The 25,186-nt window shown below is 43.8% G+C and overlaps 1 protein-coding gene across 7 annotated transcripts in view; it reads left to right on the top strand.

Annotated features, from left to right (window-relative positions):
• Window positions 1-25,186, top strand: part of CEP43 (centrosomal protein 43) — a 180,306-nt gene that overhangs the window by 26,276 nt on the left and 128,844 nt on the right. For 6 of the 7 annotated variants that reach the window (XM_033944335.1, XM_033944329.1, XM_033944334.1 and 3 more), the window contains exons 3-6: window positions 1,208-1,261; window positions 7,309-7,366; window positions 10,962-11,050; window positions 20,715-20,852. In XM_033944335.1, coding sequence (XP_033800226.1) covers window positions 1,208-1,261; window positions 7,309-7,366; window positions 10,962-11,050; window positions 20,715-20,852 — 339 coding nt within the window. The remainder of the gene's footprint in view (window positions 1-1,207; window positions 1,262-7,308; window positions 7,367-10,961; window positions 11,051-20,714; window positions 20,853-25,186) is intronic. The other variant, XM_033944331.1, reaches the window with a different exon arrangement.

The following is a 25,186-nucleotide window of genomic DNA, read 5'->3' on the forward strand; positions in this document are numbered from 1 at the left end:
TCTGCTACGGGGCTCCGTCGGTGATGTCACCCATGTGTGGGAATATCTGCCTGCTGTCCCTGGATAACAACCGTTAAGGTAAGTAACTGTGGTTTCTTACCCAGCTGTTGAAAGCTTCATTTGAGTTGCTTGACTACTTACCTTCCAGGTCAGGTATTTTATTCCACAGGGTCAGAAAATGCCAGGCTTTAGTGGCTGATCCATCTTATGCTAAATTTCATCACAACAGAGTAGTTTTCCACACACATCCAAGTTCCTTCCTAATGTAGTGTTGGAATTCCATTTTAACCAGTCAATTGTTCTGCCAACATTTTCCCAATACTGTATTTTCACTCATATACCGCGCACCCGTGTAAAACGCGCACACGGGTATAGCGCGCGGGAAACTATAATTTATGGAAATAAATTTTTATATACCGCGCACACCCGTATACCGCGCATGCCGCCCCGACTCTCCCGTCGCCGCCCGACTCTCCTTTCGCCCGCCCCGACTCTCCTCTGGCCACTCAGACTCCTTTCGCCCGCCCCGACTCTCCTCTCCCCCTTGAAGTCCTGTCCCCACCCTGAAAGCCTGATGCCCCCCCCGACGTCCGATTCACCCCCCCGTAGGACCGCTCGCACCCCCACCCCAAAGGACCGCTCGCACGCACCTGCACCCCCTCCCCGAAGGACCGCTCGCACCTCCACAGCCTCCCGACCCCCCCCATCATGTAGAAGCTCCTACCGTTGTCCTGCTGCTTCCTCTGCCGGCGGTCCCGGTCCTTCTGTGAGCCCTGCGTCTGCGCTGCTTCCTCTTCTGGCGGTCCCGCCCTTTCTCTGACGTCTGACCGATAGCGGACAAGTACTGTAAGGGAAAGTTGAAAAGCTGTATAGCTAGGGGTTCCCATGTCTGAAATTATAGTGTGCTTCATGTCCTTGGAGAAAGTGAAGTAGCCTAGCTTGGTTCTGAGTGGCACTTTGACAGGAAGTACATACATAGACAGTAAAACTTCCATAAGCCTTCCCTTTAGAATGCTATAGAGTGCATCAGGCTCTATCAGATGTCAAACATCTGTGAAATTGTTTCCTGCTGGCGTTGTAGAACATCTGCTACAGGTGAGTAACATTGGTTTATTTCTTGAGTAAGATGCTGATTCCCCTGTCTCATTAATGTTATGATTGAAGTATTTTCTATAAAATTAATTTTGTGTATGTGTGTTTGTTTTAGGCAGAGCTACGAGCAGCTGTATTTCTGGCCCTTGAAGAGCAAGAGAAAATAGAGGTAAGATGACAAAACTGTAAGGAAGTTGTTGATTTATTTTCCCCTTCTATGCTTTTTGTAGTGTTGAGATACATTGAAGAACATGCTTTTATACTTGTAATACCAGGTGCTTTATTACATAAAGGTTCAAGATGCTGTAACAACAAAATCTGTAAATGATTCATAATGCCTGGCTCATTTCTTTAGTGCATGTGTTTATGTATTTCTTATGTGACTTTCTTTGTAATAAGTCTCATATTTCCCTATAAGAATGTAGACAAAAACTGGAGTTAGCTGGTAGACACAGGCACTAACCAATGACATGCTGGAAAAAAAACCCGCAGACATGGGACATTAATTTATATTCATGATCCATTGACAAAATATTCTAAAGATCAGATATCTTAACACATTGATAATAATAATATAGGGTTAGGGAGGGAAATATAGAAATTAATATGAGGAAAAATGAAAAAACAAATAACAGGGGAAAGGGATTCAATATATATGATATGATATTGTACATACAACTATAATTATTATAAACTAAATATTATGCTATTTATTTATTGTAAGAATGAAAATTTTATAAATAAAAATTAAAAAAAAAAAAAAAAAAAATTTATATTCATCTCTCACTTTTTCTCTCTTTCTCATATACAGTCAAACCTCGGTTTGCGAGTAACGCGGTTTGCGAGTGTTTTGCAAGATGAGCAAAACACTCGAACAAACTTTAACTCGCAAAACGAGCATTGACTCAATCAGCGAGCGAGTCCACCCCGAGAACTGGCTTCACTCCCCCCCACGGCCCACCCACTAACCCTTACCTCTAGCAGGCACCGGATGAGAGGAGCAGGAGGCTTGCGGCAGAGAGCAGTACGTACCAGGAACAGGAAGTACTGCAGGATAAGGTCGTGGATGTTTAAGGGCCATAGGGTGGAGCTGGGGGAGTAAAGGGCACCTCTACGATATCGACCTCAGTTGGCTGCGGGGCTGCTTTCCACATTCTTCAGCTGCAGCTTGCCGGCCGCGATTCCTAGATCCCCTCCCAACTCACTTCCGGACTCTCTCCCATTGGCCCGCTTCACAGACGCGGCTCAGTGCATTGGGCTGGCTTCTCCAAAAACGTGTTAGCCGTAAATTGGAGAGAAGCACAGGAGCTTCCCCCGCCTAATACAACTCCTATTGGAGTGCTTCTCCTGACGTCGCCCTCATTAATTTTGCACACCAGGTTTGAATGCTGGCAGCGCTTAAATGTGGAGGGGAGAAAGCATCCGCCCACTACATGAGCGCAGGCAGCTGCCTGGGGTAAGTGTGGCTGATATTCTTTCTAGAATTGTGGGTTAAGCTTGGCATCAGAGCCAGGGAGGTGGGTTGGCAGCAAGGGGGCTGGTTTGTGCTTAGAGAGGAGAAAAAGAGGCGGGCTGGAGATAGAGGAAGGCTTTCTTGAGCAATAGTGCACAGAGGGAGGAGGGAAAGCTGTTCGGCTTTCTTGAGCAATAGTGCACAGAGGGAGAAGGGAAAGCTGTTCGGGGGCCAGCGGCTGATGCTGTGTTCTCCAGTATGGGTGGGGGGTACTGCAAAAGATACTGAAAGTTTCCAGGGGAGGGTGAGCTTTTATTTGCAACATAGGCCTATTTTGGGGATGTGGAACGAATCGTCCAAGTTTCCATTACTTGCTATGGGGAAAGTTGCTTTGATATACAAGTACTTTGGATTATGAGCATTCTTCTGGAACGAATTATGCTCGTAAATCAAGGTACCACTGTAGCTGAACCGAATATTTGTATTTTATTTGATTCGACCTTTAATACATTATTTGTGTTCAGCCAAATAGTGATTTAAATTTGAATACAAATAATCCAGAGCTCTACTGTGCTAAATTCTACTGAAATAAACTTGATCTTTGATTTCATGTTACTTATTTTATTATTTGTTATGTTAAAATTCAGTGTCCATTATTCGTATTCATTCGAATCATAAAATAAGAATTGGCATACTGGGACAGACTGAAGGGCCATCAAGCCCAGTATCCTGTTTCCAATAGTAGCCAACCCAGGAACCAAGTACCTAGCTTTGTTATCTTAGGAATAAGCAGTGGATATGCTATTCAGTACAGCTCTTATGAGATATTTTACATTTGAAACAAGAATTTACTAGTTATTGAAACTTGATATGCACTGTATTCAAAATAGTGCAGAGCCAAATTAATAACCATCATAAAATCGTTTTATTATAAGCTAGAAAAAACAACAACAAAGACACAAAATTAAAAAATACCTACATAATCCATGTTTTGAGATAATGCATTTTTATTTGTTTGCTACAGTTTTGCTTTCAGAGAAGATAGGAACTATTAAAACTGCCTGTGGCACTCATAATTATTAAAGGTCCTTCCTATCTCTTGGGCTACTTTTGTTTCTTAGGCAAAGATCTCCCTGCAGATTCACCTAATTGGGGAAAATCTTCAGATCAGTTCAACTTCACCTGCTATCCTACCTCTGATTCTTTCAAGAGGCTTTATTCCTTTTAGCTGACCCAACTGTTTTAACTCAGACCCCCATTTTGTCAGTCTCTCTATCTTTGTAAATTTCAAGAAACAGGGACTTTGGGGGCCAAATTCTATAAATGATGCCTAAAAGTTAGGCGTCATTTAGATGTTCAGCACAATTCTATTATGTATAGACGCACAATAGAGAATCATGCTCAGCGGCACTCATCAAATTTAAGTGCCATCCATATTATTAGATGTCCTTTATAAAATCGAGTGATGTTTTCTGCGTGCTTTGTAGAATCACCTTTTAGGCGTCGCATAAATGTCCTGATGACATCTATAATGTTATCGTCATTAGTACGGTAATTTTATGTGAGGAGCTAGGTGCCAGTTATCTCTTAACAATTGGTCTGTAATGGGAACATATACAATGAACTCTCCCAAACAAAAAAAGAAACATAAAAATATGCTCTGCTGCCTGCCTGCGTTCCCTGAACCTTGGGCTGCTGATCCATCACCCTCCTCCCCCACCTCAGGCATTAAACCACGTCAATTCAAATACCAAGTTTATATCATCTTGATTCACAAGCAGTCATTTCTCTAGGATACATATCAATCATGTACCTTCAACATTTGTCCAGTTCCTCTGCTATTTTTCAAACAAGCTCTCACACCAACACGATCTGTGACCTGAATGCCTTCTCTCCTTTCCTTTTGGCTTCTGTGTTCCTCAATCAAAGCACATGAAAAAAAATATATTGCATACTAAACCTCATTCCCAAAGTCTAAGAAAATAAGAAGAGAAACCCTACTCACAGTGGCTGTGGCTTAGAACATGTGCTTTGATTGAGTGATGCATTATTAAACATATTTTTCTATTAGTATCAAAGAGGAATACTCAAATACTGAATACCCATACACCTCTCTGTGGACATCTCAGGCATGCCTAACTCGTGCCCAACGCAAGCTCAAAAGTAGACCTGGTTTTGCAAAGCATACATTTTAGGCGAGAATATAGATGTCTTAGAATGCTTAAGAATGCTAAGCACCATGTGATTTCTATAAATGGACGTCCATATTAAAACCATGCCTATCCCATTAGGTGTGGCTTTTTCCGATGTGTGTCTATGAAATTGTAAACACCTATTCTCTGAATCGTGCACAGCCTTTGGATGTCTAACTTGTAATTATTGCTTGTTAAAGTAGTTAATTGTGCTTATTATTCAATCTATTTGGATGCCTAAGTTGCTGGTTGTCTACATTGTGGATGCCTTATTTTAGGAGTCCTTTATAGAATTTGCCCCTATGTGTCTAAGGCCTGGATTCTCTAAACAGCACCTTTATTAGCGGCTGCCAATTGCATGTCAATCACACGATAGCACCGTTTAGAGACAGTGACGCTCTCGCTCCTGCCTCCTCGCAGCTACCTTCTAAAATAGCTGCTGCGACCTCTTGTAGCTTCTCATAGCATTTCCTGTTGTACCACAAGTTGCCATGAGAGGTTATAGCAGCCATTTTAGAAGGCAGCCGTGAGGAGCCTGGAGGACTCCTGCTAGACCACAAGGTACCTCAGTAGGCCTTGGGGGTGGGGGAATCATGGGGCTGGGAGGGAGATTAAAGGATTGGGGCCTGGAGAGGGGAGAGAACCTTGACTATGGGTTGGGGGGAGGGATGAGAGGTGCAGAGACCTGCAAGGTGTTAGAGTGGAGAGGAACTTGTGGTTCTTTGTAAATCTTGTAGTTCTTTGTAAATCTTGGGTCAGACATTTTGGATAAATTGGGTCTTTGCTTTAAAAAGGTTGCCTAAGCGCAGGTCACCTCTGGAAAGTCTTTCCTTTACAAATTCATTACATAATTGGGTTAAGCTCTTCCTGTCAGAATGGAATCTGACCAAGAGTTGAACTTTTTGATGCTCTGGATTTCAACACATCCCTAAAGACTGTTCTAAACTCCCATTCCATAATCTCAAGTGAGACACTATGTTTAAAAACTGGGAGACTCCTCTACTTATTCCAATGAAAAAAAATTAGATTCCCTTTATAGGTGCAATCTTGCCCTGGCTTGATAAGACTTCAATTGTAGCAACAGTATCTTCTGAAGGAGTCTGTTTTGAAGAAATCATCTAGCTCTAGAATTTATGCTAGTAGGAAGATGTAACATTTCTGTCTAATTACTGAGCAGTATTCCAGTGGTATTGACTCCTACACTTCTCCTGTAGCTGATTCAGGAATGATGTATGGCCACATTAAGAACAGTGTATGATTATACATGCTGTGAAAACTCTGTGGAGTGACGATGTTCCAAAATGGACTTTATTTGAAAGTGTCAAAGTTCCAAAGGTACCCTGAAATCATCCACATAAAATAAATTCATCCACATAAAAATAAAAATCCACATAAAAGCCTTAAAGGGCTAGGGATACAGGACTCAACACGGTTTCGACAAAAAGTCTTCTTCAGCGGTCCCTGGGGGTCCTTTAAAGGTGAATACATGGGAAACAATTGTGTGGTGAACCGGAAGTGAGACACTGCTTGCGTTTGCAATAGAAAAGGCCTTTGTGCATGCTGTATCTTAGAGGGAACGCTGCTAGGGACAGTTGACCCTTTTGTTAGCTGGGAGTAGAAGTAAGCAGCAAAATCTTAATCTACAAGTTCTGAGTTACATACAAATCCAATTTAAGAACAGCTTTAAAAACGTAACTTGTTCTTAACCCAGGGACTGCCTGTATTTCAAAGTGGATATTAGAGAAATGATGAAATTAAAAGGTCTGGTGGTCAGGGTAGGAGTGAACCCTCAAAGTTCCTGATTGAAAATGGCTGCTACGACTTCTAGCTGGAACTGTGGAGGGCAGGTGCAGGTGGGGTTTGCCCTTGCCCTGACCACAACTAGATTATCAGGATTTTTAAGTTAGGCCAGGGAAGGTTGGGATTGCATCTTGTTGTTGGGAGGCAAGGGGAGATCAGCTTCAGGCTGCAACTCGATAGTTAGGCAGGTGCTGGCTGATATTCAGTGCTGGCACTTGCATAGCTGACCGGGCAAAGTTAGGACTGCTGTTTATAAAGTCCTACATGCCCAGTTAGGTATTGGCACTATATATTGCTGACATCTAAGTCCTACTTTGCCTCAGGGACACCCCTCTCCTGCTTGGTTTTGACTTAGCTGGTTAAGTGCCACTGAATATCAGTTGCTAGACCACTGGGTGCGATTTTATTAGACCCTAAGTTGTACCTAAGACAAGTAGAAGATTAGGTGACTTACCCAAGATTACAAGGAGCAGCAATGGGATTTGGTCTTTGTTCCCTGGTTTTTAGCCGGATACCCTAATCATTAGGCTACTTGTCCACCAGGGATCAAGGGTTTGAGAGAGAGACAAATTGATTGGGATGAATGTTGTTGTCATACAGTGATCAGTCATGACCTTGCAGGGAAGATATTTATCAGCTCTCTTTAAGTCCTTTTGGACCCAAAGTGGCCCTCACTTAAAAATTAGCAAAGGCTGACTTGGAGACTAGATTAATACACCCAAAAGTAGTCCTATTGTATTATTAATTGCCTCTACCTTTTTTGCTTTTCAGCAGAATAAAACTCCTCTTGTGAATGAAAGTTTAAAGAAGTTTTTAAATACCAAAGATGGTAAGTTAATAAACTTCTAAAATAATTGTCTTACTCTCAGTAGAATGCATGCTGAAAGCTGCTGCCACTTTATAGTGCCGTTTTGAAGCTATTAATGGTGACCCCTGAAGAAGCTGGTTGATACCAGTGAAACGGGTCCCGTAGGGCTGGCACAAAGAAGATAAGTATGGCTGCAGTTTGGTTTGGGCTGACATAACACAGTGGAGAAACAAACTTAATTTTCATGTTTGAATATTAATAAGCACTTAATTTTCGAGTCACCCGTTAAATTCACAGGGAGGTTTTTTTATGATCTATGATAGAAATTTGCAACCTGCTTATATTGATCATAAGTGTGGTGGATAATGCAGGTTTCTGAGATCGTTTTTCCTCTTAAAAAAAAAAGTGTCAAAGTTCATTTTTTTCAAACTATTTTTTGAAGCCTTATTTTGGATAGTATACTTTACACAGGCACTACAGTACCCCAGCCAAACTTCTTGGATCTTAAGTAATTTTTCAGCGGCTCTGCAGGTGGACAAATTTGTGTGAAGCATCCTGTGTAACTCTATGTGATAAATCATAACTAAATCACAGTTGGCTATGAACTATTAAATAATAATATAGTGTATAACAGTGCTCAGACCCACAACCAGTAAAATATTCAAATATTGTGAACAGATAAGATTGTTCTATAGGACCATCATGGCACCTGTTAGTCCTGCCACCGACATTTCAAGCTAGTGTGAATTTAAATCCAATGTAAAGAAATCACTTAGCTGAATGTGTTTGGCAGGAAAGTGTAGATTGGTCCAACCGGAACAGCCTCATTAAATATATTCGTGAAACGGATATACTAGTGCTGCCCGATTCAGGAAAAAACATTTTGATTCGATTTTCCTGCCCAATTGGGTGTTTTTTTTCAAACATCATGGTGGGTTTATTTTATAGCCTCTTCACCCCCTTTGCCTTCTCCTAACCACACTGGTGCTGTGGTGTAAACAAAATAAACAAAAAGGACTTTTCCTCTCTATGTTAAATCCTAGCTCACGTTTGTGGTCTAACAAAAGCTCTGGAAGGATACAGGTTTCAAATCTGACATATTGTAATTACAAAACAGAAAATAAAATTATTTTTTCTACCTTTTGTTGTCTGGTCATTGTTCAAATTTTGTTGGTCCCAGGCTCTGGTTGTCTTCTGATAGCTTGCTTGCCAGGGTCTCCTTCTTTCTTCTATCTCCATGCTAACCATCTATCTACCATCTCTGTCCTCCCCTTCCATTTCCCATCACTCCCCTGGAGGTCTGGAATCTTTCCTTTTTTACATCTCCATCTACAGATCCACCTTTTCTCAACTACCCTTGCATCCAGCTTCTCTCCCTTTCTGTAACTTTCATCCCTAAATCCCATTGTCCACCATCTCTCTCCCTCTCCTTTGTTTTTAGACCTCTTTTTTCTTCCCCCCCAAAGTCCGGCATATGCACGTCTCTTTGAACCCCCCCTTCTGTGTACTTCTACACCAGGGCCCCCTCCACTGAATGTCTGCACCCCCTTGAAGGCCTGTGTATTCAATTTACCTAATTTCAGCAGCCTGCCCTGCAGAAGATCACTGGCTCTAGCGATCTTTGCAAGCTGCCATACATCGTCCGAGTTGTCTTCTCTCTGCCGTGGTCCCGCCCCTCCTCTGACGTCAGAGAAGGGGCGGAACCGCGGCAGAGAGAAGACAATTCGGACAACGTATGGCAGCTTGCAAAGATCGCTAGAGCCAGCGATCTTCTGCAGGGCAGGCTGCTGAAATTAGGTAAATTGATGCGGGGAAGCCAGACACCAGCGGGGAAGCCACTTCCCGACTGACCCTCCCCACTTGCCCTCTAAAGCAGGAGCGGCAGGCCAGCAAGAGGCAGTGCTGCCACTCCCACTTTAAGGGCGAGGGGGGAGGGTCAGTTAACGAATCGGGGGGGGGCGATTTTTTGTCATGGTAAATCGATTCGAATCGTGAATCGGGCAGCCCGATTCTCAGCTTCCCCAGCCCCCCTGCTCGATTCTCAGCTTCCCCAGTCCCCCTACCTGATTCTCAGCTTCCATCCCCAGCCACCAAGACTCACCAGCCCCCCTGCCGATTCCCAGCTTCTATCCCCAACCCCCAAGACTCACCAGCCCCCCTGCCAATTCTCAGCTTCCATCCCCAGCCCCCAAGACTCACCAGCCCTCCTGCCGATTCTCAGTCCCCCTGCCAATTCTCAGCCCTCAGCCCTCCTGCCGATTCTCAGCCCCCCACCGCCGATTCTCAGCCCCCTCCTGCCGATTCTCAGCCCCTCCCCGCTGCCGATTCTCAGCCCTCCTGCCGGTTACCCTTTGCTTCCGAGGTCCGCTGCACGAGGTCTGCTCGCTCCCCCCTCGACGCTCCCACGTCCTTTCGTTTCTTCTGATGTAACTTCTGGTTTCGCAAAACCGGAAGTTACATTAGATGGGAACGAGTCCGGCGACCGGTGGTGAAAAAAAGAATTAACTTGAATCAGGGCTGAATCGGTGAGTCTGTTTTTTTACAAAAACGAACCGATTCGAATCGGTGAACCGATTCGAATCGTGAATTGGGTAACACTAGGATATACACTGTCCTGAAGCTGCGATAAACAAATCTCCCTCTATTAATTATTCATAATCAACTGTGATTTAGTTAGGATTTATTTGAAATACAGTTTATCAGAGGTATTTTACATTATTCCTTCTTTTTTGAGTAACTTATGTGCTAAACATGCCGCTTTGAATCCCTTAAAATGGCATTTTTATCTCACAAGTTACACAGGGTGCTTCACATGAATATGTCCACCTGCAGAGCCACTGAAAAATTACATAAGATCCAAGAAGTTTAGCTGGGTACTGTAGTGCTTGCAACTAAGCAGATAAGTGCATTGCCCCTGTTGTATGTTATGCTCACTGTTTGTGTGGGGGTAAAAGGACTTGGAAGTGTTATGATGGTCCCCAGTAACAACTAGCAGTGGCTCGCATGCAGTTGGAATGGTACTGAACACGTCAAATGTTTAAAAACACGAGGTTGCATATTGAAATCTAAAATAAAATAATGTTTATTGAAGCATATCCTATACTATATAAAAATATAGGTACTATTATAGGACCAACACACTCAATATTCTTGGGAATTATAATTTTCTGTTCTAGTTAACATCTTCTACAAAAAAGAAAATCTAATGTTTTAATAAAATATATTAAGAGTATAAATATTATAGGATCAACATAAAATTGGACATATTGGAATTAGCTTTATACTATGTAATTGGAGTCCATAATGTTTTAGGTGACAGCAAAAGCTATGTACTGTATCTAGGTGAGATCAGGTGAATTGGATCAGTAGTAAAGTGTATAGGTAGTTTCCATTTTTTATGTGCTTCAGGTATCTTTTTGGGGCCTTTTTATTTAACTTTTTGGATTTTTCCCAGCAAGCACAAATATTAGTTGAGCAACCTGTTTAATGACGGTAAATATTTATGAAAACACATTTGGAGGTGAATGGGAATTAAAATCTAAAACTATTAAAATTACATTATTAAGCTGGAAGCAAGCAAAACTTTATTATATTTATTTTTCATTTTTACTTCTAGGTTGTTTGGTATCCAGTCTTGTTATAGAATTTCTTCAGTTTTTCAATCTTGACTTCACCTTGGCAGTATTTCAGCCTGAGACAAGCACAGTGAGTGATTTTTCATGGGGGTCTTCCTTAACATTCCTATTTATGGGTATTAAACTTCAGTCCTGGAGGGCTGCTATTCAGGCTGGTGTCCAGGATATCCCATATGAATATGCATGTGATATGTTTCAAACACTGTATTTGTATTTCATTAATAATAAAACCCTAAGCGTGCATGCGCACTTAGGGTTTCGTGATCCCTGTCACCGTGTTTTGTGTTCCCTGGCCGAATTCTATTTTAGAACACGGCGGCAGGGAACACTCTGGCCACTCCCCTCCTCCTGCCCTCACTCACTAACCGCTGGAGGAAGCGTGGGCAAGCTCTCTCCCTGCCCACGTCCTCGCCGTCCGATTGCCTTCCGTGGCGTATTCGATGGCTTGAGGCGCATGAAAGGGGGTGCGGAGTGGCACTGGTGGCGGCTGCTGGGAGGAGGGCTTCGAGCCGCTGAGGGTCGGGTGCTGCTCCCGTGAGGATTGCGGCCGGCTGTACCAAACTTCGCAGGCCGCACAGCACCTCAGTAGAACGTTTCCTCTGACGTACATGATTGCGTCAGAGGGAACGTACTTCCGAGGTGCAGAGCGGCCTATGAGGTTTGCAAAAACCAGCCGCAATGCTCACAACGTTGCATACTGGACCGGGGAAACAGGTAAGGGGTGCTGCTGGACTGGGGAAGCAGGGAAGAGGGACAGGGGGAGCAGGGATGAGGTGCTACTAGACCGGGGGAGCAGGGAAGAGATGCTGCTGGACTGGGGGAGCAGGGAAGAGGGACAGGGAGAGCATAGAAAAGGTGCTACTGGACCGGGGGAGCAGGGAAGAAGTTCTACTGGACCGGGGGAGCAGGGAAGAGGTGCTGCTGGACCGGGGGAGCAGGGAAGAGGTGCTGCTGGACCGGGGGAGCAGGGAAGAGGTGCTACTGGACTGGGGGAGCAGGGAAGAGGTGCTACTGGACTGAGGGAGCAGGGAAGAGGTGCTACTGGGCCGGGGAGCAGGGAAGAGGTGCTACTGGGCCGGGGAGCAGGGAAGAGGTGTTACTGGACCAGGGGAGCAGGGAAGAGGGACAGGGGGAGCAGGGAAGAGGTGCTGCTGGAAAGGAAGTAGGGTGGGGAGGGAAATGCTGCTGGTGAGAAAAGGGGGCTTGGGTTGATAGGGAACAGATGGGAGAAGGGGGCTGGGGGGGGTAAAAATGGGTTTGGAGCTGGGGCTGAAAATAGGGAACATGTGAGGGAAGGAGGCTTTACTAGCACTCGTTAATGTAACGGGCTTAAACACTAGTTTCATTGTACTTTTATACTTCAGCTACAACCCAAAGTGGTGTCCAGTTAAAATAAGCAAAAAACAAAAGGAATTGACCCCGAAATATCCACAAAGAAGAAAATCCAGAGAAAACCAAAAAAACTCTGTGGAGTGACGATGTTCCTAAATGGACTTTATTAGAAAGTGTCAAAGTTCCAAAGGTACACTGAAATCATCCACATAAAATAATTCCGTCCACATAAAAATAAATCATCCACATAAGAGCCTTAAAGGACCTAGTCCGCTAGGGATACAGGACCCAACACGGTCCGCGTTTCGACAAAAAATCTTCTTCAGGGGTCCTATAAATAATGAGGGATACATTAAGAATGCATGTAAGTTATGAATAGTAGTGGTGATGAACTGTGAAACTGTGAATGATATCTGACATGCAAACAGTATGAAAAATATGTGATAAAGGACACAGTGATGTAAATGGCACTAATAAAAATGAGTTGGTGAAAAAGTGATAAATATCATAAATATTTATGATATTACTTTTTTCACCAACTCATTTTTATTAGTTGTAAATATTTATGATATTTATCACTTTTTCACCAACTCATTTTTATTAGTGCCATTTACATCACTGTGTCCTTTATCACATATTTTTCATACTGTTTGCATGTCAGATATCATTCACAGTTTCACATTTCATCACCACTACTATTCATAACTTACATGCATTCTTAATGTATCCCTCATTATTTATAGGACCCCTGAAGAAGACTTTTTGTCGAAACGCAGACCGTGTTGGGTCCTGTAACCCTAGTGGACTAGGTCCTTTAAGGCTCTTATGTGGATGATTTATTTTTATGTGGATGGAATTATTTTATGTGGATGATTTCAGTGTACCTTTGGAACTTTGACACTTTCTAATAAAGTCCATTTAGGAACATCGTCACTCCACAGAGTTTTTTTGGTTTGTCCAGTTAAAATAATCATAGATTGAAAAGAATAAAATTAAAACAAGAATGAGACATACTAAAGAGAAACTAAGATGAGAAAATGCTGCATGAGTGGTCTCCACCGAGGGCTGCCCAAATCAAAGACCCCGAAGAGCAGTGCTTAGAAAGTAAGCCTTCAAGGCTGTCTTAAATTTCTTATATGAGGGCTCTTTATGATGCATTATGGTCACAAGTTTCATAAAAAGGGAGCTAATAAAATAATGCTGAGATCTGAGTCAAGTCCACATGCTTTTGGGCTACTGAAGAATGACAATTTTATCTCCTTGAGAAAATAGTGGCCTAGAAGGAACATAAGGGACTATCAAGACATATATGTGGTCGAGCCACATTATTATGACCACCTGTTAATATCCAGAATGGTTAACTGCCTCTGGCAGCATGGTTGTCGGTTAGATGCCATAGAAGTGACTCAGTAAGATGCTGGATGATTGCTAGTATCTGGATCAGAGTGTAGTGTGTCCGACATTTGCTGATGGGTACATGGTGGTGGATTTAGTCATTGAACATGTTGATTGAGGTGGTCCTAAATGTGCTTGATTAGGTTAAGGTCTGGGGATTTTGCAAACAATTCTGGTGCTTTGACATGTCGCATTGTCCTGTTGAAAGATCCCATCGGCCATAGGGAACACATCAACATGTACAAGTATACTTGATCGGCAAGGATGGAGAGATATCTATATCAGTTGAGAGTGCCTTCCAGAGATATCAAGGGACCCAGGCCAAAAGCAAAATCATATCTAAGTAAAGGCAAACAGGCTGTTCTGATGCAATTTTATATCTCAGCCGCATTTGATGCTATCGACCATTCTCTATTCTAAAGCTGAGCGAATTAGAATTACATGGCGTGGTACTAAAATGGTTTATAAAATTCTTAGTGACTAGAACAAGTACGAAAGGGCCACAAGAAGTCTCAATACTGGAACGCCTTCTGTGGTGTATCACAAGGCTCACCACTATCTTCCTCCCTGTTGAAATGTATACTTAAGAGCCTTAGGCAAGATATATACCAGGGGTGCCCACACTTTTTGGGCTTGCGAGCTACTTTTAAAATGACCAAGTCAAAATGATCTACCAACAATAAAATTAAAAAAAAACACAACGCACACTGTACGCATAGAAAATGTTAATTACCATTCCTATTCCAGGGTTTTTCAAAGAGGTCAAAGCAGATGACTCTATGCACTATCACCTCAGTAACAACCATACAAAAATAGACAAATATACCCCCTCCCTTTTTACTAAATCACAATAGCAGTTTTTAGAGCGCAGGGAGCTGCGCTGAATGCCCAGCGCTGCTCTCGACGCTCATAGGCTCCCTGCGCTAAAAAAAACTCTATTGCGGTTTAGTAAAAGGGGACCTTAGTGTAAAATATAGACAGCAGATATAAATTGAGACACATTTCGATCACTAAATTTAAAATAAAATCATTTTTCCTACCTTGTCTGGTGATTTCATGAGTCTCTGGTTGCACTTTCTTCTTCTGACTGTGCATACAATCTTTCTTCCCTTCTTTTAGTCTGTATGCTTCCTCTCCTCCACACCTCATTCCCTCCCCCAACTTTTCCTTCCTCTCCCCTGCCCTTTCTTTCTCTCTGCCTCCCTTTCCTTTTTTTCTGTTTCTCTTCTTTCCTTCTGTCTCCCTGCCTGCCCTTTTTCTTTCTTTCTTTCTCCCTGCCCTCCCCCAAGACACTGCCACTGCCATCGGGGACCCAAACTGCCATCGGGGACCAGGACCCAAACCGCCACCAATAACAGGCCCGAAAGCCGACGCCAATAACACGCCCAAAAGCCGACGCCGCCCCAACCTCTCCCTGCTTCGGCCGACCAGCATCGCGAGGAACTGTTGGGGGAAATGCTGCCGGGTCCTGCCTTCGCGGAAACAGAAAGTAGGCAGGACCCGGCAGCAAGAAGAGGAAATGCTTCATTTACTTGTCTCCCGCCTTAGCCCGTAGCGAACGCTTGCTTCAGGGCTCTCAACATGTGCGTGCCGGCTTCCCTTCTCTCCCCCCTCCCCCCGGACATAACTTCCGGTTTCGGAGGGAAGAGAAGGTAAGCCGGAACGCACACGTTAGAGCCACGGAGCATAAGTTCGCTACGGGCTGAAATCTCCAAGCCGGTTTTTTGGGTATTTTTTAAAAATGTTCAGCAGCGGCAGATGACAGCTGGGTGGACCACCCAGCTAAAAGGCCCTAAGGAGAATACTGGAGAGGAAGGCTGATCGGCCCGTAGATCAGGACGGCAACACGAGTGCGAGCGACTCGAGTTGCCTTCCTGAGCTACTGGTCGATCGCGATCGACGCGTTGGGCACCCCTGATATATACTATTCCCCACATTCATACATTTTCGTTTTCAGGCAATATTTTCCTCCTTTGTATAGCAAAAGAATCTTTTGATAATGCATTACAATACTTATTGAGGATTATTGAAGACTTGAGTACATGGACACAGAAAAACTTCCTCAGACTTAATAAACTGAAGACCAAGGTACTTTGATTTGGAAGCTACAATTCATTACCACATACAGACTTGGGCCCTGATTCTCTAAAGTGCATCCCGATTTTAGGCGTCCTACAGCTGTCTAATCAGCCAATCGGGATGCACGTTTTTTTTTAAAAAAAATGCTCCCCAGGCAAGCCTGAAGGCACCTCCGGGAGCCTAGGGAGACCCGCAAGATGCCTAAGCTCGTCTAAGGGCCTTAGGCGGGCCTTAGGCTGAACCTAGGCGGCCCTACGCGTCTCCCTAGTAGAGGAGAAGCTTAAAATGTAGGCCAGCAAAATGCTGGCCTACATTGTAAGTAGACGCGGCCGCTTTACTTATCGCGGCAAGGAATCTCTCTGCCGCTATAAGTATAGCGGGCCACGGCCCCCTGACCAGGAGGGTGCCCAAACCCTCTGCTCGAAGACGCACCCCCCCCGACACTACCGACCCCCCCCCCCGACACTAACGACCGCCCCCCCCCCGACATTACCGCTCCCCCCCCGACAATATCGATAGCTGGCAGGAGGGTGCCCAATCCCTCCTGCCCGTAGACGCACCCCCCCCGGCGCTAACCCCCCCCAAACCTCCACTCCACCAAACCTGTTCTTAGAAGGGTCTTGCACGTCTTGAGCCGGCAGGCACGCCTCGTCGAAATGAAGCGGGCCCGCCCCTTCCCGGCCCATCCCGCCGAAGCCTAAGGCCTGATTGGCCCAGGTTCTAGAAGCCTGGACCAATCAGACCTTAGGCATAGCGGGTCTGCCCATCCCCACTTAATCTAAGGCCTGATTGGCCAATCAGACCTTAGACCTAGTGGGGATGGGCGGCCCCGCTATGCCTAAGGCCTGATTGGTCCAGGCTTCTAGAGCCTGGGCCAATCAGGCCTTAGGCTTCGGCGAGATGGGCCGGGAAGGGGCGGGCCCGCTTCATTTCGACGAGGCGTGCCTGTCGGCTCAAGACGTGCAAGACCCTTCTAAGAACAGGTTTGGTGTAGTGGAGGTTTGGGGGGGTTAGCGCCGGGGGGGGGTGCGTCTTCGGGCAGGAGGGATTGGGCACTCTCCTGCCAGCTATCGATATTGTCGGGGGGGGGAGGGGGGATCGGTAATGTCGGGGGGGGGGGGCGGTCGGTAGTGTCGGGGGGGGGAGTGCGTCTTCAGGCAGAGGGTTTGGGCACCCTCCTGGTCAGGGGGCCGTGGCCAGCTATACTTATAGCGGCAGAGAGATCCCTTGCCGCGATAAGTGTAGCGGGCTGTTTCTAATCTAACCCGTTTCTCTAACCCGCGTCTGTAACATGGACGCCGGTTACAGAATCGGGGTTTAGTTTAGGCCGATTCTGAATAGGACGCCTCTCCCGGGCGTCCTATTCAGAATCAGGGCCTAGGTGTCTTGCGGGCCTTGCCTTCAATATAGGCGGCCTTCCTGGGGAGCATTTTTTTTAAAAAACGTGCATCCCGATTGGCTGATTAGACAGCTGTAGGACGCCTACAGCTGCCTAAAATCGGGACGCACTTTTAGAGAATCAGGCCCTTGGTGTTGATTACAGGAGAAAAACTTAAGATTGAGAAAACATCCAAAGTTCTGGGCGTCATTCTGAACTCCTACCTAACCTTTTAGACTCTGATTGATTTATTGGTAAAAAATTTTTTTATATTAAGACAAGAACAATTAGATCTGTCTTATGTCAGAATAGTTTTAGGCTAATTGTTCAGGCTGTTCTCCTCCCATATTTAGACTACTGTGACTCAGTCTATATGCCGGTATCACAGAGAAGGAATGTAAGAGATTGCAATTTCTCCAGAACACAGCAGCTAGACTAATCTTCTAATTAAGTGATGTAATAAGGGCAAGCCCGCTTTTGAAAGAGCTATATTGGTTGCCAATGAAAAAAAAAAGAATTAAATTTAAGATAATTTGCATGGTCCATAAGAGACCATGGAGAGAACTCTCAGGGACTAATATCTGATATCAAGGTTACAGGTTTGTTCTATAACTCCAGAATAACACAGCATTTTAAGATGACACGTCCACTGGAAATAAAGCTATTCAAGACTACCTTTCAATTTAAGTGTTCCAAAACTTGGAATAACCTACTATTGCATCTGCGTCGTATCTCTTCCTACTACCATTTCAGGAAAATGTTAGATGTATCTCTTCTCTTTGTAATTCTTATGATCGCCATTCAATTGTAACACTGGCCAACACTCATTTTGGTGCTTCAAATGTTAGACATGTTTCTGGGTATATTTGACCTGCTGATTCCCAAAATGGCACCAGTTTTCTCCTATCGGCTCTAGTTTTTTAGATACAGAACATGTGCCATATACCACTCTTCACTTCGTTCGCCCATTAAAAAATCAGGATATTTTAATGTAGTGTTTAAATTAATATCTTTTAAGCATTGTAGGATAAGCGGGATATAAATTGTTTAAATAAACAAAAGCACGTTTATGATATGAATTTTCCAGTCATTCGACACACAAGAAACTCCTTTTGTAAGACTTCTGAGAGTAGGATCTGCCAGGGCAATCCTGCTTAAGATTCCAACAATAGTCTGCCATCGTGTGCATCCCATCTTCCTCGGTATCTGGCTTCCATTGTTTTTATGTCTTGGTGAAATCTTTCACCTTGCTTTTCGCTTAAAGTTGCCAAGGTTCTCTGGAAAGCGATCTAAGTGACTGTGCAGATAATGGACTTTAACACTCTTATTACAGCCAAGCCTGTTGAAGTGAAAGAGCATATCCTCTATTAAATGTGTATAGTTCTATGCCTTCTTGTTGCCAATAAAGCTTTTCACAACAAGAACAAATGAAGACCAAGCACATGATATGATTTCATTCACTGATGCTATGAAATGTGGGTCATTTATAAATTGTTTGATCTGTGGACCATCGAAAATTCCTGCCTTCAATTTAAGTTCAGGTAACATGTGTTAAGGGGCTCATAATAAAAAGAAAAAGTTTAAAAAGTGGCCTAAGTCAGTACTTGGACGATCAAAAAGACCGTCAACGTTGTGGAATGCCCTGCCACAGCAACTCCAAGATGAACAACATCTAGATAAATTCAAGATTAGCCTGAAGACTTTTTTATTCCGTGACGCTTTCGCCTGTGCTTAGAGCTACCTTTTTTAAAAAAAAATTTTTTTTTCTTTTTTTCTTCTTCTTCTCTCTTTCTCTTCTCTCTCCTTCACTCTTCTGTTCCTCTCTTATTTAACCAACCGCTTTAAAAAAGCGACCCCACCCAATATGTTTTACCCCACTCCCACTTTCTCCTTCTCTTCTTAAAACATGTAACTTTTCCCCTCCTTTCCCTTTTACCCTCACTTTCATGTCTGTCCAGTTAATGTTCTTGATGTTCACTCATATCATCTTTAAATATTTATGACTTTTTTCTCTTTTTTTTTAAATTTTATTGTTAACCGGCCAGATACCTATTGATGGTCGGTATATTAAAAAGATAATAAACTTGAAACTTGAAAGTACCGATAATCAAAACTGGTTTTAGATATATCTAAAACTAGCTTAGGCCTTTACCCTGCCTCTGAACGCCTAGAGCAAAAAGGGGCGTTTTTGGAGGAGTGGAAAGGGTGTGAGGTGGGCCGACCTAGACTTAGTCGTATGGCAGCCCAAACCAAAAAGGGTTAACAGGTTGCCAGACGGAACTTATAAGTTTTGACTTAGACCAAGTCAAAACAGGGATAAGTTCCTAATCGGGCCACTGAGGGATCCCAAGCCCTCCTGCCGACACCCCCCAAACAAACTGGAACCGGCAGGAGAGATGGCCAATCTCTCTTGCTAACACCCCCCTAAACAAACCGGAACCGGCAGAAGAGATGCACAATCTCTTCTGCCGACCACCCCCCAAACTGCACCGATCGTGGCAGGAGAGATCCCAAACCCTCCTGCTGACAACCCCCCTCCCCTGACATCCCAACAGGAGGGATCCCAAGTCCTCCTGCCAAACCCACCCCCCTCCCGAACCCCACATCATGGCAGGAGGGATCCCAAGCCCTCCTGCCAACAACCTCCCTGAACCCAACATCGCGGCACTCCAGACCCCTCCCACTACCCCAGACCCCCCCCTTACTAACCTCAAAGTTGGCCGACCGGACAGGTCCTCTCTCCGTCTGTCCGGCAGGCCAACCATCCTCGAATGGCGGGCTGCCCCTTCCCGGTGCTTTGTGGGATGCACCAGGGAGGGACCTAGGGTCTGATTGGCCTATGCGCTTAGGCGCCGCCCATGGCAGGGTCCTTAGGCAACTGGGCCAACCGGAATTGGGCCAGTTGCCTAAGGCCCTTCCTGTGGGCGGTGCCTTAGGCACATGTGCCAACCGAGGCCCTGCCCACAGGAGGGCCCAAATGTTTGAGCTTTACATTTTTACGCTAGTATGCATTATAGGAAAGGAAGAAAACAAATATTTGTGAAACAAAGGCCATTATACAGAAAAAAAGTGGGTAATATAAATACATAAATTTCCCATTCAAAAAAGAAAGCTTGTTATGAGATCCCAATTTTGCAGAAGAGATCTTTTAAATAACGGTAAAAAAAAATTAATAAATTCAACCATATCTAAGAAACTAGAGCTGATGCGATCTATCCAATACAATTTTCTGAATCAGTACCCCCAACAAACCCCAGGAACAGGTAAAAAAAAAACCTTCAAGGCATCAAGAGAGAATTTTTTTGTTGGCCTGTGTAATCTAAGACTCTTACTGTAATTGTACAGGAAAATTTAAGAATCTTATTGTAAGCCACAATGAATCCTTGTTGAAATTTGTGGGATGTAAGAAATTGGGTGATATTGTATCAGTGAATCTGTAGATGTGAATTGCTGGTCAGGGAAATGTTTAAATCTTATCTTCTGAATATCTGACTGTGGAACTGAGATAATCCTAATTAAAATATCGCATCATATTTGTTATATTTTTCAGTCTAATAGACCAGAAGATCGAGAGAATTTAGCAAATGATTTAGGAATTGTAGAAACTGAAAACACTAAAACTGGACCCTTGCTACTTGAAGTGATTAAGCGCTGTCATCAGAAGGATAAGTTTTTTAGCAATGGCGAAGTAAGTATGGTTTCAATTCTAGTAAATATTCTTATCTTTATCAGTTGTTTTAAATGTGAAGCAGATATTTTGACTAAAACATCTGGACTGTTTCACCAGGCCTACTCGCAGGGTACATATGTTTAGCCACCCAACATTAAAGGCCTGCCGATTCAATAGATATCTGGGCAGAACCCTAGCTTTCCAGGCAGGCCAACAGAACGGATGGCTGGGTAACATCATTAAGCACGCCTCATCCTATCTCAACTTTAGAAAACTAGTTAAAACAAACCTGTTCAACCGATTTGTAACCAAGAACTCTTAATACCTTACCAAGTACGCTTCCGACATGTACTCGACGCCTCTACTCTGTGTTTATCACTCTGACTTACTCCCACTCAGCTTGTATCCACCCTTCTCCAATTGTTTTCGACGACGTCATTGTAATTATTTTCGCTGATTGTCCAGCTCTTCTTGTTGTCAACCGCCTCGAACTACCATGGCTTTGGCGGTATATAAGAATAAAATTATTATTATTAAAATATGAGGGTTGCTTTCATAAGTCATGGCACATTTCTGAGAGAAAAAAAATAGTTGCCAATACTGGAAATCTAATATATACATTTGAAATTGTGTGACTGTGATGTGTACTTCTTAATGTTACTACCAGATGTCCCTCTTATCTGTTCCCTTCTCCTCCATTGCCAACTCCAGACTCCGTCCGTTCTTTCTTGCTGCGCTGTATGCCTGGAATAGGCTGCCTAAATCAATACGTCATGCTCTGTTTCTAGCAGTATTCAAATTCAAGCTAAAAGCCCTCTTTTTTGAAACTGCTTTCATCTCTTAACTCCCACTCACTGCTGTCAAATACCACCTCCCCAACCCTAAGATGTCCTGTCTGTCTGCCCAAATTAGATTGTAAGCTCTTCGGAGAAGGGACTGTCTATTGTATGTTATTGTTAAACAATTTGTATTGATGACACCATAGAAAACAGCAAAAGAACAGCATCCAATACAATACAAAATTCGTCATCCATTTTTTTTCCAAAACCCCCTCTCCCCCCTCCAAATCCTCGCCCCTCCTCCCCTATAAAACAAAATGTAAAGGACCGAGGCAAACAAGGACCCTGGCTAGAGCCAGAAAATAGCTGAAAGACACCAACAGAACAAAACAAGAAAATGTGTGGCACAACAGGATCCTGGCCAACTGGGTAGCAGCAGTGGAAACCTATGCAACCTAACCCTCCGTCTATTGTATGTTAAATGTACAGCGCTGTGTATGCCTTTCAGCGCTATAGAAATTATAAATAGTAGTAATGTACCTGGGGCAGTGGAAGAAAAAGGATCAACAAAACCCATCTCCCCTCACAATCTCCCCATCACTATCGGGAAAACTGAATGCTACATAGAAAATTCATCCTAACAAAATACCTTGGTCTCACACACATAACACAAATGTCAAATATATAATAACTGACCAAAAATGATAAACATAAATTAAACCAAAATCCCAAGAAGCCACACCTTCCATATAGTACAACATCAAAGAAATAAAAAGATTCATTTTCTCCTATACTGTGCAAAATATAAAGATCACACATGCCAGGGATGGTGTTAAACCAAGGAGTGCAATTAGGGCAGCTGCCCCCTGGCTAGAGAAAGCCCTAAGCCTGATGGAAGCTGAAGATGGCACGGGCTAGTAGTGGGCTTTGGAGTCGCCTCCCAAATTTTTGCCCTGGGCCCTATCCATATCTAACACCAGCACCAGCAGAATAAACATTTCAGTTGTCATATATTCTAATCACAAAATAGAAAATAAAATTATTGTTCTACCTTTTGTTGTCTGGTCATTTTATTTTTCAGACAATATTGGTCCCAGGCTCTGGTTTCTGTCATCTCTTAACTCGCTTGCCAGGGTCTCCTGTTCATTTGACATTTCTTCTCTGTATTCGCCATCCATCTTCCATCTTTGTATACCTATCTTTCCCTTTTCTGTGTCCCTTATACCTCCCCATCCAGCATCTCCCCTGTGCTCATCTCCCTGTATTTATCATCACTGCATCCTGCAATACTCATCTCTCTTCTGTGCTCCTATTCTCTCCCACATCTAGCACTTCCCTCTGTGTCCATATACCCCCCTCTCATATCTGGCATTGCCCCTCTCTGTCCATGTACCATTCCCATGCAGCATCTCCCTTTGTGTCCCTGTCCCTATTCTCCTCTCCATACCCATTATTTCCCCTTTGTTTCTGATATCTCCATTAGAGAATGACACAGTGATTGTTACCCGTGGCTAGCCGCGAGTAGCCGCAGGTAACCCGCCGAAACGGGGAAAGAAAAAATGGTGGTTGCTGCGGGGTGGGGACAAGGCCATTCACCGCCCCGTGAAGCGGTGAATGGACTTGTCTCCGCAGTGAGGCAATGAAGGATCGCGCGGTCCAGCAGCCCCCACCCTCCCGATCATAGCGTTCCGCCATCTCCCTCCTCCACTTTACCTTAGATGCAGACAGAGTTTGCCGGCTTTCTTTTTCGCCCAGCCGCACACTTTCAAAGAGCCGCGCATGCGCGGCTGCTCAAGTTATTCAATCTTCTCTGCTGCAACTTCCTCTTTCTGGTTGCGTCAGAGGAGAAGATTGAACAACAGAGCAGCGCGTGTGCGGTTTTTTGAACGCGTGCGGCTGGGCAAAAAAGAAAGCCGACAAACTCGGCAAATAAGGTGAGATGGAGGGAGGGAATTGACTGAACGCTGCAATCGGGTGGGAGGGGGCTGCTGGACCGCACATATAGAACTTTTTGTGGTCAAATAAGACCAAAGTCTATCTTTTTAGTCTCAGTGCTAAAATAGGTGTAGCGTGGAACACAGCCCATCATCCTGAAGTAAAGCATGATGGTGGCATTCAGATGCTTTGCAGTAGCAACGATAAGGTGGCTTGGGAAATCTGGATGATATAAAGTACAGGCAAATCCTAGAGGACAACTGTTCCAGTCTGCCACAGACCTGAGAATGGGATGAATCACATAGATAAAGCCACTGCTTGGCTGGGATCAGTAACATGGAATGTTTCTACAAATAAATCTGTTTAGAAAAAAAAAAGAAGAAAATTGATTGATTAACCCTGCCAGGTGTCTTCTACATGAATATATATATATCTTTTTTTCAAGATTTCAAAACATCCATTATATACCCCATTTACTCTAGACTATATCTTTATTTAGGTAGGATGACTATACAATTAAGAAGCCCTCCTTTTTTTTCCTTTTATCTTTGGATAGATTGGGTTTCTGGCCAGGCACTTATGGTGGAAACAGACTACTGGGCTAGATGGACCGTTGGTCTGACCTAGAATGGCTATTCTTATGTTTTAAAAGGACAATGATCCTAAGCACAAAGCAAAGCCACAATATGAGCTGCACTGCAAGCAACTCATGTCCTTGAGTGGTGCAAAGTCCAGACCTGAACCAATAGAAAATCTGTGTCAATAGGATGATCCCAGCCAATTAAAAGCTACATACACTATTCCCAGTGGACAAAATTGGTAGACACATCCCAAATGACTCCGCTTACTGCTGTATTAAAAAAAAAAAAAAAAAAAAAAAGAGCTTCCACCAAATATTGAATACTCATGCAATTGAGACTTTCTGGTTTCTTAACTATTTTTTATATTTTAAATTTGTTCTCTTACATTGGAAGTATATGGTCCAGCGGCTTGCACAAATTACATTGTAACATGCTATGAAAGTAAGAGGGAGGGAGGTAGATAGATAGGCTGCACGAGAGGAGCTGAAGGGTGGTAGAAAGGAACAGATGGTGAAGGAGGGAGGGAAGGGTGATGGTGGAAAGGAATAGAACAGACATTGAAGGAGGGTGGAGAGGAACAGACCCTGAAGGGAAATGTGGAAGACAGAGTGGGGAGAAGACACTGGAAGGGAAGACAGATGCCAGACTATGGTGGAGCAGAGGGAAGAAGATGGGTGCCAGAGGAGAGGCACAGTAACAGAGCAAATGGAAGACGCAGAGAGAAGACACACAGTGGATGGAAGGAATTGAATGAGAAGATGAGGAAAGCAGAAACCAGACAACAAAGGTAGAAAAAAAATTCTATTTTCTTTTTCTTTTTGTTGCTTTAAGATAAAGTAGTATATTAGTTGTGTTGATAAAAATTTATAAACAAAGCCCTGCCAGCTGAACATCTCTTTCTCTAGTTCAGCAGGAGTAGTGCCTGATTTATAAGGAAGGAATAAGCTAATTATCCCAGGACAAGCAGGCATGATATTCTCACATGTGGGTGACGTCATCTACGGAGCCCCAGCGCGAACAGCTTTTCAAGCAAACTTGATTGAAGTTTCAAGTTTGC

The sequence above is a fragment of the Geotrypetes seraphini genome, chromosome 5 (genome assembly GCF_902459505.1).
Source record: "Geotrypetes seraphini chromosome 5, aGeoSer1.1, whole genome shotgun sequence".
NCBI classification, from domain to species: domain Eukaryota; kingdom Metazoa; phylum Chordata; class Amphibia; order Gymnophiona; family Dermophiidae; genus Geotrypetes; species Geotrypetes seraphini.